Source organism: Prosopis cineraria, unplaced genomic scaffold (assembly GCF_029017545.1).
Source record: "Prosopis cineraria cultivar Desert tree isolate PC_DT_omini unplaced genomic scaffold, ASM2901754v1 PC1, whole genome shotgun sequence".
In the NCBI taxonomy this organism is placed as follows: Eukaryota; Viridiplantae; Streptophyta; class Magnoliopsida; order Fabales; family Fabaceae; genus Prosopis; species Prosopis cineraria.
Genome location: NW_026555332.1, coordinates 41,592,835 through 41,608,909, shown reverse-complemented (window position 1 = coordinate 41,608,909; position 16,075 = coordinate 41,592,835). Strand labels below are relative to the sequence as shown.

Below are 16,075 nucleotides of genomic sequence, written 5' to 3'. Positions count from 1 at the left end.
TCAAAAGGTAAGAGCGTGAGAATAGGAAGGGCTAATGAATGGGAATGGTGGCCCCCAGCTGGTGCTTCCGAGAGACAAAGGCCGGGGCTATGATTATTCTGGTCACTCGTCTGCTATAATGCTATTGTCTCTGTTTTCTTTGTTATCGCTATTCACTACTGGTTTGATTAAAGTGAACCGAATGTGGGTAATGTAGGGTTGTCATTATGAGGAAAAGTTAAGCATATCTCTTTGTTTAGGTTGCCGATGAGGTTGGGCATAGTACACAAGGGGGCCCTATTCAATGTTTTATAAAATAAACCGAGCATTCATCCTGCTCTCTCTGCTCAGTTTCACCCTAAATGAAATGTACTTTAAAGTCAGGCAGAATACCAGCCAAGGATTTTGGAAGTATACAAGTTTGAATTGTAAATTTCAAAGTTTTGAGCTGCCAATAGGTCTTGATTTTGCATTAATATTCTTTTATAGGATCCTCAACTGTCATTCTCCCATAATTAGGTTCCGTATTCAGTCTCTCTAGTCTAGGCATATTTTAGTAAATTGAATATCAGATTGAAATCTAACAAATGTGGCTCCTTTTAATTGATATTTGGATAATATAAATCGTGGACATTCTTAGAGAACTCATTTCACTGAAATGATAATGCATGTAAAGTGACATAAAGAATGTCGAAAGTGGCGGGAGAGCAGTGTCATTAGGATTTCCCAACTTGATCAAAGGCTCAGCCTAACGCATGGAATGAGATGAGAATAGTGAGGCCCGAAGGCCCAATAATCCAGAAACAGGTGTAATAAGAGCCGTAAAACGCACCCCAACTCACGGCTCTGATTCTTGAATGTTAAATGGGACCCAAACTAGAGAGCACAGTACAGTACCCAACTTAGGAGATTTTGGGCTTGTTTGGTTTCAGTTTTTAAAAAACTGTTTTGTGTTTTTAACAGTTTTCTGTTTTTTTTTTCAATCATTTGAATAGGCGTTTTGGTATTAAATGTTTTTAAAAATGTTTTCATTTTTTCATTTTTTTAAATTGAAATGACTTAGAGTTGTTTTCATTATGCATGACAATTGTAAATTATCTTCATTTATGATTAATCACTGTCACAGGCCATCATCACTAATCACAAGCAACCACTACCGTGGGATTTTTCTTAACTCTAAAATTATTTTCAAATTAAAATAATTTAACATATTTTCATTTAAAAAAACAAATTTTAAAAATTGGATTACAAAATAGCTTTTAAAAATAAAAAATAGAACAAAACCAAACAAACCATCTGTCTCCTATCTGGAGGATGAGATTTTTTTCTAAGATAACGAACCACTTGATCATTCAAATTCACTTCAATTATCGATTTAGTTTTACAATTTTATTTTTTTTATTGATTTGTCCCTTGCACTTTTTAAAATTATCATATTAATTGTTTCAATTTGAAAATATAAATTAACTTCAATTCTAATGTGTAAAATATATTAATAACTTAACAACACACACACAGAGTTATATGAGAACAAATTATCTCTCAAATTAGTTTAATTTTTATTAATATAATCTCTTATGCCAAATTTTATTTTTTTTTATTTTTTGTTGGGTTAGAGTACAAATTGTCCTTAAAATTTTTTTGGAAACACAATCTATAACATCATAGGGAAACTTAACCTTAATTAACCAAGCTTGATTAGGATAATTAAGTGATTAATATGATGTGTGGCCATAAAAGTTTAATTAGTGTGTTTAGTTGTGCTTTCAACCTTAAATTCGAGTTCAAAGTGAGGTCAAGTCACTAGGGCATCAAAACGTGAGAAAAGCTGAAGAAGGAACCTCCGTGTCACATCTTGTGGCATATAGCATGTCCATTGTGGTGCATGGAGGGCAAATGATCAAGGAGGGCCTCTTTATGTAATGTGCCACGACAGATGGTGTGTGCATTGTGGCATAGGGTTAAATCTTTTGACAAAGAACACGCGAACCAAACAAAAAACTAGAGGAGAGAAAAGAGAGAAAACAAAAGAAACATCATTTTCTCTACCCTGGGCTTGTTACCTTAAAAGTTTATGAGCATTTTGAAGCTAGAAAACATCAAAAGTAAGTCTCATATGCCTTATACTTTCATTTTTCTTCTATTTTCTTAAGATTGGAATTAGGATTTGAGTTAGAACAATGTTTTTCTGTCCATATGGGTTATGGGTTCAAACCCATTAAGTAAAATAGAATTAATGAGAGTGGTTTAGGGTATTTAAACTTAATATTAAAGGTTTATGAGTTGTTGGTTAGTAAGGGCCATTAATGGCCGAAAATGACATTAATAGAGGAGGTTGGAGTTGTTTTGAAGCCATTAATGGTGATTTAATGGCTCATTAATGACAATGTAGGCTATTGGAACATAATAAACCTAATGGGTATGATAAGAAATAGGAGATTGTATTTTCTTTGAGTTGGAAAGAGTGATTAAGCTATGAAAATCATTCAAATAAGGGTATTGATGGTTGTCCTTGTGATTAGATTGTAGATTAACAAGCTTGGCACCATTCAGGCTATTTAGAAAAGCTTGGGAAGTTGTATTTTAATGGGTGAATCTTTGACCTCTTAAAGATTTGAGGTAATCATAAGAAATTTAGTTTAGGCTTTTACATGTTAATTAATTATGTGTTCAGAAGATTGTTTTTGAAACTTATTGATATCCGTAAACTTGTGTAATGCAAATTTGACAATATGATAAATCATGTAATGTGCAAACATACGTGTGTGTGGGTTGACATGAATGAAGTGTAAAGTTATGCTTACATGTTTGATAGCAAAGTAAAGCATGCATATTTTTAAAAATGAATATCATGAGTTATTATGCATAATGAGATATTAGGAGTATAATGGAGTTAAATTGTGATGGATAAGATATGATGTGATATGAGTAAATACGTGTACATATTATGTGTCAATGAGTGCATAGTATGATTATTAAGGCAGAAGTTTGCCTATAGGGAGAGGAGTAAATTGATAAATTCATGTGGTAATGGCAACTTACTGTTATAATCGGAAGTTTGCCTTGGCACCAACCCTTGAAATTAAGAGATAGCCATTGTCCCATGATTGATTAGGGATTGCCTCACTCGTTCTTTAAGGGACTCAAACTTAACTAATTTTTATTAGTTCATGAGGAAACTAGCTTAGGGATATGATACTCTATGATTGTTAATATTAAAAAAAACCATAGATCATGGCTGACTGGGGTTGCCTTAGCTTGGTAGCTCTTCGTGAGTGGAAGACTAGGTTAGTTTAAGTTATGGACATAGCCACTTAATATCCACCAATTTTATGTTAGAGGTATTAGGAGGGTATAAAGTTGGCATTGATTATGCATTTATAGTTCCGGCCACATAGTTGCTATTGTTGTGGTTCAACTTGTCTTTTATTAGGGACACATGGTTGTTATTATTGAGACCCCAAGATTTGCATTTTTCAAATATATTTAATGATATATGTTGTAAGCCTAATCACATGATTGTTATTTTTTTGGCCAAAGCTATATTTGAAGTATGTGTATGATGATTATGAGATTATTGTCATTTGTATTTACAATTAATTCATATGTTATTTTACAGGCTAGATTAACATTAGTTACTATGTAGTTGTACTTACCCATTAATCTTTAATATTACATGGCCTAGGTTATAGGATCAAGATAGGGGAAAATGATTGGAGGCATATGATTGTGAGTGAATCTTACTTGCAGGCCTTTTAGTTTAAAATTATGTGTATTTGAACATTGTTCATTTGCCAACTAGAATCTCATGTGATTATTTTGACTACTTGCACCATGGGTTAATAGGTTGAATGTATTTCATGCCCTATGTAAACTTCTCTTTTAAATTACCCAATTAACTCTAAAATTAAGATAATCAAGGAACTAATCAAATTAGATTACCAAGTTTGTAAAATGATGTAAATGAAAATTTCAAGTTTTCATAATATAAAATACTTGGAATTCATATATTTATCATTTTTCAGAGAAAAATCACTATGTGAAAGCATAGGAATCCAAAGTAAATTAATGAATTTGTGTAACATCCTGATTTTTATATAATAAAGAAATTGTGGAATTTAGGTTTTGAGGAAAAAAATGATAATAATAGGAATTTATATTATTTGAGGTTATTTAGAAATAATATTATGGTTAGGTATTTAATTACGAATTAAAAATTTAAATTTAAAACCACATAAGCAATATTTAGTTAAGATATAATATATAAATAATTTTTTTATGTGTGTGTTTAAAAAAAAAGAAGAGAAGGTAGAAGGAACAAAAAAAACGGGAGGGTGAAAGGTTATGGTTTCTAAGTCTTACATTGATTAGATGTGGGAAGAGAAGAGGTGCCTTCATGTATAAAAAGGAGGGGGTATGTGCATTAGGAAGCATGAAAGGGCTAAGATACAATTTGGAAGAAATTGCAACTTTTGGCCTAAGAGTTTGAATAATTAAATTCAAACCTATAATTTTTTTAATATAATTATGGGACCCACAATCTCATTTTTATATTATTTTCCTCTCTTCCTCTCACGTTGCTTGGCGTGTTCTCATAAAGGGGGATTATTTTCTTTTTCTTTAGGTATGCTCCAACTTTCCTGTTTAGATTAGCATTTAAAAAATTATTTAATTACAAAATTAATTTTATATTTATTTTCTAAATAGTATTAGCTTTCTAGTGATATGATTATTTTGTAGAATAGAGAAAATATTTTGATTAGGATTTTCTATAGGATAGTTAATCTGATGATATGATGGATTAAAAATATAGGTTGAAGTTCTTAGGGATATAATAAATATTATAGAATATTTTTTTGAGGTTGAAACTCATGTTTAAAAATTTTTGAGTTAAACTCTAGATCTATATGATTGAATTTATGTTGAATCTGAGATGTAGGAATGAACCTCTAATTATTAAATATTTATTTAAATATGAATAGGTATTTTTGAGGTTATAGAAAGGTGATTTGAGGCTTCAGAATAATTTTAAAATTTTTAATTTATTTTTGAACGAATTTTTAGAATATAGAAGGATGAAATTGTGATACTAAAAGTGATTTGAGGCTCAAAAATAGTTTATTAGGTACAAAAATTTTAGAAAAGAATTTGAAAAGTTAAATGAGGCAAAATCTTAAATTAGTGTTAATATGAATTATAGATCTAAGACTTTCTAACTCTTTAAATTAGAGTTATTTATTTTAATGTAAAATTAATATATAGTATTATGAAATAAATATGTAGATTGTGTTGATAAAGATAGTGGTGAAAGAGGAGTTGTGAAGGGAAACTTGTTATTCAAGACACAAGGTAACCATTATTAATGTGTTGTGATGAGTGTGTTTGTTAATGATTATGTGTTGTTTTGTTGTTTGAAAAAATTATGAATTATTAAAAATAAATACTGTTATATACTTATTTGAAATTATTGCCAAGTGGGTCAAAAAGTTATTTTTGTTTATCATGATGAGATATTATTGTTCGGATATATTCCTGTTTGGATATTTAAATGATGTATGACTTGTCAGGATATTTTAATATATGGTGTTAATGGGAATTTTTGTTCGGTTAGTTATTACCGCGTGGTAAGCCCTCATTGGACCCAATGAGTGACGTGTCACTTGGTCCAACTCACCTTTGGCCGGGTGATTTGACGTCCGAGCATGGCGAAAGGAGGATATAAGGTGTAGTCATGCGATTAAATACTTATTCGGTTTTTTGAAAATATTGTTCGATTAAATGTTTTGCGTGCCCACTTAGCAATCGCATGAATAATTACATCCGCATGCATCATTACATATTAATTTTTGGTTACTGGGACTTTTAAGTCTCATTCCTCGTGGTTAATATTTTTACAGGAGCGAGTTTGACCGAGAAAGTACCAGAGGCGTAACTTTGGTGTATGAGACACCATCTTTTACGTTGCCTCTTATTTTGGATCATATAATGTATCTAGTACCAACTTATGACATATCTTATTTTGTGAAGCATATAAATTCTAATCCTTTTTATTAACTGCATTTATTATGATCAAGAGGATCATGTCAATCTCTCTTGATTTTTGAACTGATTTGAATATCATGTCATGAGGATCCTGTCTGTCCCTCATAGTTCTAATTGTTCCTTTTTGATTCACATAACAATATAAAAAAATTATATTTTAGGATTCTGCCATCTTAAAATAGGCTTTTACACTAAATGCTGATTTAAAAATTATCATTTTCTTTGATATGAATCGGTTTTACATTGTTTTCCATTAGGTAAAATTTTATTATAAATGTATTTTCAATTATCATGGTAGAGCTTATTCATTATGTTAAATTCTTTCTACTATGGTAGGCTATTTGTAAAATATTTTATTTATATGATAAAATCTTTTCTACCATAGTAGGATTTTGAAAAGAAGTTTAGTTATTTATTATCATGGTAGAAATTTTTCTACCGTGATAAGGGTTTGAGGATGTAAAAAAAAATAAAATAATAATTTTATTGAACTAATAATTTGCGAAAAATCGATTTGAAAATTTTAGGGTGTTACAATTTGCAAATGAAGTGAGGAAACATTGGTTTTGGCAAAAGTAGCACATGTGCCGTGGCATACTGCAGATGTACCGTAACATGTTGCTTCTATGCCATATGCTGTGGTAGAGGCGCCATGTATCGTGATATATTGCATGAAATTTGACAGCATTTTATTGTCATAAAATAGCCCCCAGTTGAACTTCTAGGTGTCTTATTTTTCTGTCTAATGTCCCATTAAGGTAATTTAAGTGTCTGCAAAGAGCTTTCTCCTAACTCTAGTTAATGATATTGATTTCACAATCAAATTATTTTTCTAGCAAAGCTAGACAACTTATACAAATCTCTCTCTTTTTTCACATGAAGACACAACTAGGATGCCCAAATCCTATCACAGGTGTCAAAAGCTCATACCAACCCTTAAACCACGCTTAATAGACTATACAAAACCCATGCAACACACCCTAATCAATCAGAAACATGTATATTAAAATTTCAATACTCAACCTTTTGATTACCAAAACATGAAAGGGGGAGTGATTTCACATAAAATTCACAAAATAATCATCCATGTCTTCATTTACATTACATGCTATTTGTAGTAGTATTTTGGTCTTATTAAGTTTACAACCACCTATCAATAGCTCTGGACACAAAATACATAAGATATTTTCAACAATAATACGGGTAGACAAAAATGAATTGTATGATTTCCTAGTTGGCAAATAACTTCAGAATACACAAAATACATTTAAGAGGCCTACAAGTAGGATTTGCTCAGAATCCTATGCCTTCGGATGTTTTTCTCAGTCCTGTTTCGATGAGTTAGGCCTTATAATATTGAAAAATAAGGAATGAATACAATCACTCAGTAATTAAGATTACTCTAACATAAACAGTTACATATCAATTAATTATATATGCAAATGGCAATAACCTCATAATCGTCATGTACATATGTCAAATATGGCCAAGGCCATAAAAATAACAATCATGTGAGTAACATATATCATCAAATACATTTCAAAATGCATATTTTGGGGTGATAATAACATTTAGAGATGGGCTCTATACCAAATATTAGATCAATTGAGAACTCCACCCCTCTCTGGTGGTAATCTCGATACTTCATTAGCAAATATCTTGGGAAACTCACTTACAACCCCAATCTTATTTAGTGTACCATCATATGCTCCATGCACTGGAAAGAGCACTATGAATGCTTGACATCCTTCCTTTACTAATTTCTCAATTTATACTGTTGAAAGAAATTTAGGACTCTCTAAAGTAACTGTGGATAAGGGCTATGCAAATTCAAGATTAACTGCAATCGCTATGTACACCAATAATTTAAATATAATAAATAAATATAAAAATTGCTAAATAACTTGAAAATAAGTTAAATATTCCAAGTTAATTATGAGTTAATAAGCCTTATGACACAACATAACATCAAATGATTTAATATCAACACTCACAATAGATATCCCTCTACTAATTTAGATTTTTTTGGCCTGAATATTTATTCAAATAAAATATCAAAGATTGTGCACTATAGACACAGCAATTATAGCATTGAACATATTCATCAAATCATTGTACCTAGGTATCCAATCAAGTATCAAAACTTCATCAAAAATTTAAGTTACAACACAAAAGCATGATAATAAAAATGAACATTAAACCCGACCTGATTTTTCTCTTAGAAATTAGAAAAGTTGAAAATGAAAAAAAATAGAGCAGACAAAGAAAGAGTCACCTTCGAGCTTTAGAAATGAAGAAAGGGTAGAAGGTAATGGAAACGAAGAAGATAAGGTGGGAAGAAGAGGAGGTAAATGGATTTAGAGAAGATAAGGTGGGAAGAGTCCTTACTAAGCTTCAGTCAAAGATTCATGTCGTGGCTGCTATTCTCACTATTGCCTCATTGTCGTCAAACAAAGAAAGTGAGGGGGAGTGAACAAGAAGTTGGAGGCCATCATCACTATTGATAAGGCTATCATTAGCACTGAGGAACTTACCACTGTCAATAGAGGGTGTTGTTGAAGACTCGCTGTAGTGAAAATTACCAACAATGAGTGATGTGAACATTGACAAGAGATGAGAGAGAAAAGGGTAAAAATGAAAAAGAAAATTTAAAATTTTAAAATTGAGGTTTTATTATGAAAACTGATGTCATCAATTTTGGTGAAATTAAAATTAAAATTTTTTTTAATCCCATCATACCAAATAAGCATTTCTCTCAATTTCATTTTCAATATTTAGATTTGTACCCCCTTAATTCCATCATAATAAATGAGACTTTAATTATTGTTATTAGCATTTAATGCACACTTTCAATGTGATCTTTATATAATAAAAAAAAACAAAAGAAAGATAGGTCTAGAGTTGTGATGGCGTGGGAAGGTGCATATCAAGTATGACATGTGGCACGCACACAAAAGAGCAATGTCGCCGGGTACTAAAATATCATCCGTTGCAACCCCCTCAACCACAGCCCCTCGAATCTGCCTCCTCAGCCTCACTTCACTACCTTCCAAAAGTCTCACGCGCCCCAAACATCTTGCTTCGTCTCTGCCCATCAAGTCCCCGTCAAGGCGATCACGAATCATATTTAAACTTAAGTTGGATTTATTTCCGTACGATACATGAAATATTTTAATATTTAAAAGATAAAAATACAAAATAATTTATATTTGTACAGTCAAAATAACATATTTTATTAATTTACATAAATTAAAATTTTGATAATAATTTATTTTATAGTAAAATTTGTTTTGCACATACATATTAAAAAAAAATAATTATTCATTTTATCTCAAAGTTTGTTATTTTTTAGGTGCATTTGTATTTTTTTCTTTGATTAGTCTGTTGAGAAATTTTAAAATCAAGTTCAAAAATATACTTCTTACTATGTCCTCCCACAATTAACCAAAGAAAAAACTTGCCCCCAAAAAAATATTTCTGAATCTATTATTAATTATTTCATATAAATTAAAATTTGAGCAACAATTTTTATTTTGTTATATACATATAATTTTCTGAATCTATTATTAATTACTTTACAAGGATTTTTTTCCCAAAAAATATGTAGATAAACAGTAACCATAATGCACTTTATACATAGAGAGAGAGAGGGGGGGGGAAGTGGAAGATAGATATAAGCATCCTTTTTCTAAAATAATTACATAACCAACCGTAAATTTCAAATGGCTCTTCCAAAGTTCTCATTCCCCACCTTAATTATTACCATGACAAACTACACACACGATTCATTTAACTCATTGATGGATCTCCAAAGCTTGTTTGATACGTCTAATTAAACAAATATTATAGTACACAAAAATAATTTTTACAACGCCGTTTTGAAACATATAATAAAAAGAGATAAAACTTATTGATTAGCTATGATCAGGTAAGCATATGTAATATAAATCTTGTACAAAGTCTTTCCATTCTTTATTTTGAAGGCCATAATCTAACACGTCTGAGGGCTCGTCTCAGATTCTCTCTTCTTCGTTGCGGCGTGTGAATTATTCACTCCACACATGCACGCGGACAATTAATTGTTGTCGTTTGTAAAGGCTTTACAGTGAGTAGCATAGCGCAAGCTAACACAAACACCATAATCAAGTGCTGTATATAGTCACGTCCTCTTATCAGTAAGTAGGTCCCATCTTGTCATTGTATAATCGTTTTAACGTCTTCCCAGTCCCCACAATCCACGCAAGGCTGACTCGTATCGCCAGCAAAATCACATGTCCATCACATCCTTTAATTGCTGATGCTTGCTCTTATTCCCACTGGTGGCCACTGCTCAACATGGTAGGTCCACGCGTCTTCAAGATATTCAAGTGTTTTCCTGCACATATTATCTAGATTTAAATTTTTTAATTTATATTCATTAAAATAAATTTTTTAAAAATTATAATTTTTTAATAAATCTACTTATCACCAACATGCACAATCTAGATGTAATTTCAATGGTTTAAATTTAAAATTAAAATTTTTTATAAATTGAGAATTTAAAAATATGCCTGACTACTTGTTAGGAAATTATTTTTATTTTTAATATATCATCTACCAAAATAAAAAATTATAAAAAATAATATTAAATTTGGATTATTCAGAATATATTTAAATAATCAATTTGGACGTTATGTATTGAATCATCAAGATTAAATACGTGTTGTCCAAATTGATATTTAACATATTTATTAAAAATGTATTTTTTATAAATTTTTACAAGATCAGTGTCCAGATCTTATCAAAATGATAAGAGCGCCATATTACTCATCGGCTTGATCACCACCCAAGGCGGACCCCTTACGTACACCAGTACATGATGAAGCATTCATTGGACTCATCTTGCCAAACCAAAAAATCGTTGAGGTTTGGTCGACTATCACACCTTTTCTTCCAATGAGCTTCTACTTCCTAAGATTTTTTTGGATTGCCTGGGACAGAGTAGAATAGAAGGACAACGCATTAGTACGGTGTTACACTTCATGCACCCTTCATCAATCATCACTACTCTTTCCTCTATATATAGCCCCCTCGTCGTTTCACAACCCAAGCCGTTTCATTATTGCTTTTTATTCTACCTTCTTCTCTGCTTCCTCTGTATTCTTATTTTTCCCTTTTTAAACGAGAAAATGACTATGGTCATTGAGCAACCACGGCTTGGTGTGTATTACATATAATCCTTGCTTCAACTTGCATATATCTTATTGTGTATTATTGTAGCTCATAATAAGATCATACGATCGACCCTTTCAGATTCACACGCTCATCAGGAGAGTCATGTGCGTTCTAAGGAAACCAATGAGCTTGTGCTGCATGGTGGATTCCCCTTGCCAAAATCTCTGTCACATAATGGATTCATCGCTCCTCATATCAATCCATTTGGTCACTCCTTCAGGTTTCAATTCTATTTTCTTCTCAACTTTCATCCATCTTATACATGCACATAGGCATATTTGAGCCAAACAAGCTTTCAACAAAGGAAAGGAATAACCCAACTAGAAAAAATGGTGTCACTGACAGACAAATCTGTTATTAATTAGCAAAATCTGTCAACAATTTTAGTTTTAGTGATGGATTATCAGTCACTAATGTTTTTACGTCACTATTTTAGTGACAAACATGAATCTATCACTAATTTAATAATAAAAATATTTATCATTTATTAATAAACTTTTTGTCACTTATTTACTTTATAATTAAATATTTTTGTAAGTCCAAATTAAATACTATCATGTCACTTTCATGCTACGCGCCTCCATCATGTCAATAAGTTATTTTAATTCTTTTTGCTTTTGACATTGTTTTGTCTTGAATCAAAAATCTCTTTCTTTTCGTCTGCACCTTTGGCTTGTTGAGCTGCAAGAATATTTCATTCTTGTTATGCAAAATTTAATATATATTATCTAATTAAACACATATATTTAACTTAATGTATTTTTTAAATATTAAATATATTATTATTTAAAAATGTTGACAATATATATTGTCATACACACACAATAACGTATATAAAAATATAAATCAATGTATATTATTAGTTAATAAATATATCATTTAATATCAATTAATATATTTTATTAAAATAAATATTAGTTTTATATTATTTATGTGATAATTAAAATATGTTCATATGATAAACATTTTATTTTTATATTTAAATGTTCACATATAATCAAAGAAAAAATATTTGTTACTTTTTTCTCTATAGTTTTATTTTACATATTTTACTTATAACAAGAGAAAAGACTATTTGTGTAATTATTTAATTTTGAAATTATTAAGATTTTTTCACGTGATTCTCTCCGTACATAATAATTTTTTTATTTTTGTATAATACTTAAGCACATTTTACTTATTTTTATACAAAAATATTGATCATTAATATAAATATTTAGTAATAGACATTAGTGACGGATTTAAATCAGGCACTAAATTTATAAAACTTGACCTAAATGTCACAACAACCTATATTTGTCACTAATTCATGTAATTAATGATGGGTTCCAGTCCGTTACAAATTTTTTGTCACTAATATCTATAATTAGTAATGAATTGGAGATTCGTCACTAAATGTTTGTCACTAATTTTAATTTTTCTAGTAGTGTAAATTGACATGGCCATTGGCCAATGGTAATGCTTGACAGAGACTATGACGCAGAAAGTGAAAGACAACAAGGTGTTGAGCAGTTCTATAAGCTGCAACACACTAACCAAACATATGACTTTGTAAGCGAATTAACTTGCTCTCATTCCTTTCATATGTGTTTTTACAAGACAAAAACATTCATCAATTAATAGTAACAATAACCCAGGTGAAGAGAATGAGAGAGGAGTATGGGAAGCTGGACAAAGTTGAAATGGGGATATGGGAGTGTTGTGAGCTGCTGAATGATGTTGTGGATGATAGTGATCCTGATTTGGACCAACCTCAGATTCAGCACTTGTTACAGTCAGCTGAGGCCATCAGAAAAGACTACCCTCAAGAAGATTGGTTGCATCTGACTGCTCTCATCCATGGTACTCAAACATATAAAATTCTTGTAGCTTCTTCTTATTCTAAATTAACTTTCAATGATATTAACAATGTTTGGTTCGTTTCAGATCTTGGAAAGATTCTCCTCCTCCCTGCTTTTGGACAGCTTCCTCAGTGGGCTGTTGTTGGTGCGCCAACTCTTCCCTTTAACCTTATTAAATTTCTCTCACATTAAATTTATGTTTGTTAACATACCAGCATTTTTCTTCATCACTATGAAAATGTACCCAAATTAGTTATAGTATATTAACTTGAAATACTTCTACATATAAAATTGATTCTTTTATTAAAATTATAATGTGTTAAAAAACATGCTTGAAACTTTTATTTAGTTTTTTGTGGCATTATATTAACTCTTTTTAGATTGATTAAATATATATTAAATATATTGACTGAATAACAGATATAACAGTCATGTAGTCTGATCAGATCGACGTTAATAATATAAATCAGCTTTTGCTATAAGAGAGGTCAATGCTATGTATCATTTTAAGAAAATACAGTATGAATTGAACATGGAGGGGAAAGTCATATAATTTAGATATCTGTCAAACTGTCATACAAGAAGTATACCTTTTCCTCTCTTTTATGCAAGTTTTGGTCTTCGGTATTGGAACTGAAAGGTTAACTATATTTTGCAGGAGATACATTTCCTCTTGGCTGTGCTTTTGATGAATCAAATGTTCACCACAAGGTAACACATATCTTAAGCTCTAAGAAAACTTACAGATGGCACAATTTTTGGTGATCTTACACAGTCAACTCACCTAAGTTGTATCATCCGTTCTGCAGTATTTCAAGGATAACCCAGATTACAATAATCCTGCTTACAGTACCAGAAATGGGATCTACAATGAAGGATGTGGACTAGATAACGTAATGATCTCTTGGGGGCATGATGATTACATGTACTTGGTGAGTCTAGATATAACTATAGATATAGCTCATCCAGCACACTAGTTAATGTGATCATCTTATTTTGATCAATATCTAAGAAAGAGGGCAAATAATCTGCAGGTTGCCAAGGAAAATGGAACCACTCTTCCCTCAGCAGCATTATTCATTATTCGATATCACTCTTTCTATCGTAAGAAATTGTAGAATTGTCAAGTTGAACTGTATTCTATACTATATAAATATCCTTGAGAGTAGAAAAGTTATTCTCTGCTTAACATTATTTGATTTGATGTCTCAGCTTTACACAGGGAAGGAGCATACATGCACTTGATGAATGAAGAGGATGCTGAGAATTTGAAGTGGCTTAAAATATTTAAGTAAAGCATATGTTTTAGTTTCAGCACATAGCTCCATTTTTTGCACAGTCAAAACTGGTTCTGATTTACTTTACAATACATTATAATATTCTTCATATGCAGCAAATATGACCTCTACAGCAAGAGCAATGTTCAAGTTGATGTTGAAAAGGTTAAACCATATTATCTTTCACTCATTAAGAAAGTAAGTGGTGACACTACTGACTAATTTTGGTCATCAATAAAGAAATTCAATCTCTAATCTTCTGTGTTGCCACTTTGTGTTCTGTTTTGCAGTATTTTCCAGAGAAGCTGAGATGGTGAGAACCTTGTTTGTAGACATGAGAGGCTGAAGGCGTGCTTGTCCTACTTCCATGTGTAGCAGTCCAGTGATATTGTATGACAATTTATGGACTTAGTGTTATCAATAATACGTATGTTATTAGATTCCTGCTATGTAACTCCTAATGGAGTCAGAATGATGCATATTGTACCAATTCAACAGAGTTGCATACTTTATATGAAAATGTAAGAGTGACAAAGAGACGGTCGGTTTTCATGACGTTAAAGAAAAAGGGTACTAAACTGGCGAGGATTTTGGACTTAATATTCAAATTTTATGCCAAACATTATGTTGAGGATAAGAAATTTAAAAATTGAAGTTAAAAACCTTTGGTTCTTAATAATCATATATGATATACCTAGTTACCTTTTTTCTATAAAATATTCCATTTTAAATTTTGTGAAATAGTTGTAAATTATTACTATATAATTAGTGATATATTACGAAAAATGAGTCCCAAGTCTTTGTAACAAGTCTTTCTAATCTTTTATGTTAAAAATTGAAAAGTCAGTTACAATTTTTTCACAATTAAATGTTAGAACGTCAGTGTAAAATTATTACACCGATATATATTATTTAAAAATTTTGCGTTGAACATTGGAACGTCAGTTGCAAATTTCTCACATACCAGTGTCAAATTTCGAAAGTTCAACGTGGCATTGCAGAAATATTCGCAACAAATGCTTGATATGATTACTATGAACCAAGGGTACTTAACTGAAATATTAAAAGTTGTTTATCCCAAACTGAAATTAAATTAGGAGAGAATAACAAAGAGGTCTCAAAAGGATTAATTATTTTAAGTTAGATCCTAAGTATTAAACTCCAAAACTTTACAACTTAATCTTTCAATTTTACAATTGCGTTGTATTAAATTTACAATTTATTTTTTAAATTTTAACCTAGTTAAAAAATAAAAAAATTATTTTCCTTGTTAAAATTTAGAATATAAGTAGCCAATTTATCATAATGAATTTGCAAAATTAAGAAATTGAGTTACAAATTTTTTAAAATTTAATATTTGAGATTTAACTTAAATTAATTAGCCTTTTTAAGACATATCTAGCATTCTCCCAATTAAATTGATGTAAACATCCTAAAAGGTCATCCTCTTTTTTTTTTTCCCAAATCAAGCGAATGTGTTATTAAAATAAAAAGTTTAGAATGTCATGCCCTATAAATTCATGGACTTGACACGATGCTCATTAGTGTGATAAAATTTGGACTATTCATATTTTAATTTAAATGATCTAAATTTAAAGTATTATTTTATTTTATATTTATTAAAGTAAAATATAGAAAAATTATAAAATAATTTTAATAATTTTTAAACTTTTAATCTGATCTAGATTTAATTTTAAAAGTCTAATCTAAAATTAAAATTTT

The 16,075-nt window shown here is 30.4% G+C and overlaps 1 protein-coding gene across 2 annotated transcripts; it reads left to right on the top strand.

Moving 5' to 3' along the window:
• The first annotated feature begins 10,926 nt into the window (after positions 1-10,926).
• On the top strand, positions 10,927-14,892 carry LOC129286961 (inositol oxygenase 4-like). Of its 2 annotated transcripts, XM_054923082.1 has the most exons (11): positions 10,940-11,220; positions 11,314-11,455; positions 12,705-12,786; positions 12,873-13,077; positions 13,162-13,221; positions 13,735-13,787; positions 13,886-14,008; positions 14,111-14,180; positions 14,289-14,367; positions 14,470-14,551; positions 14,644-14,892. In XM_054923082.1, exons 1-11 carry the CDS (start codon positions 11,043-11,045, stop codon positions 14,668-14,670), a joined length of 1,101 nt encoding a protein of 366 aa, XP_054779057.1. In that variant the 5' UTR covers positions 10,940-11,042; the 3' UTR covers positions 14,671-14,892. The 2 variants fall into 2 exon arrangements, with proteins under 2 accessions (XP_054779048.1, XP_054779057.1); XM_054923073.1 differs by having other exon boundaries at positions 10,927-11,220; positions 12,873-13,221.
• The last annotated feature ends 1,183 nt before the right edge of the window (positions 14,893-16,075 follow it).

Coding starts and splice junctions, on each gene's coding strand:
- LOC129286961 (XM_054923073.1), top strand. CDS start 11,043: ATGCACCCTTCATCAATCATCACTACTCTTTCCTCTATATATAGCCCC. Junction 11,221..11,313: donor CATTGAGCAACCACGGCTTG/GTGTGTATTACA, acceptor CGACCCTTTCAG/ATTCACACGCTCATCAGGAG. Junction 11,456..12,704: donor CCATTTGGTCACTCCTTCAG/GTTTCAATTCTA, acceptor AATGCTTGACAG/AGACTATGACGCAGAAAGTG.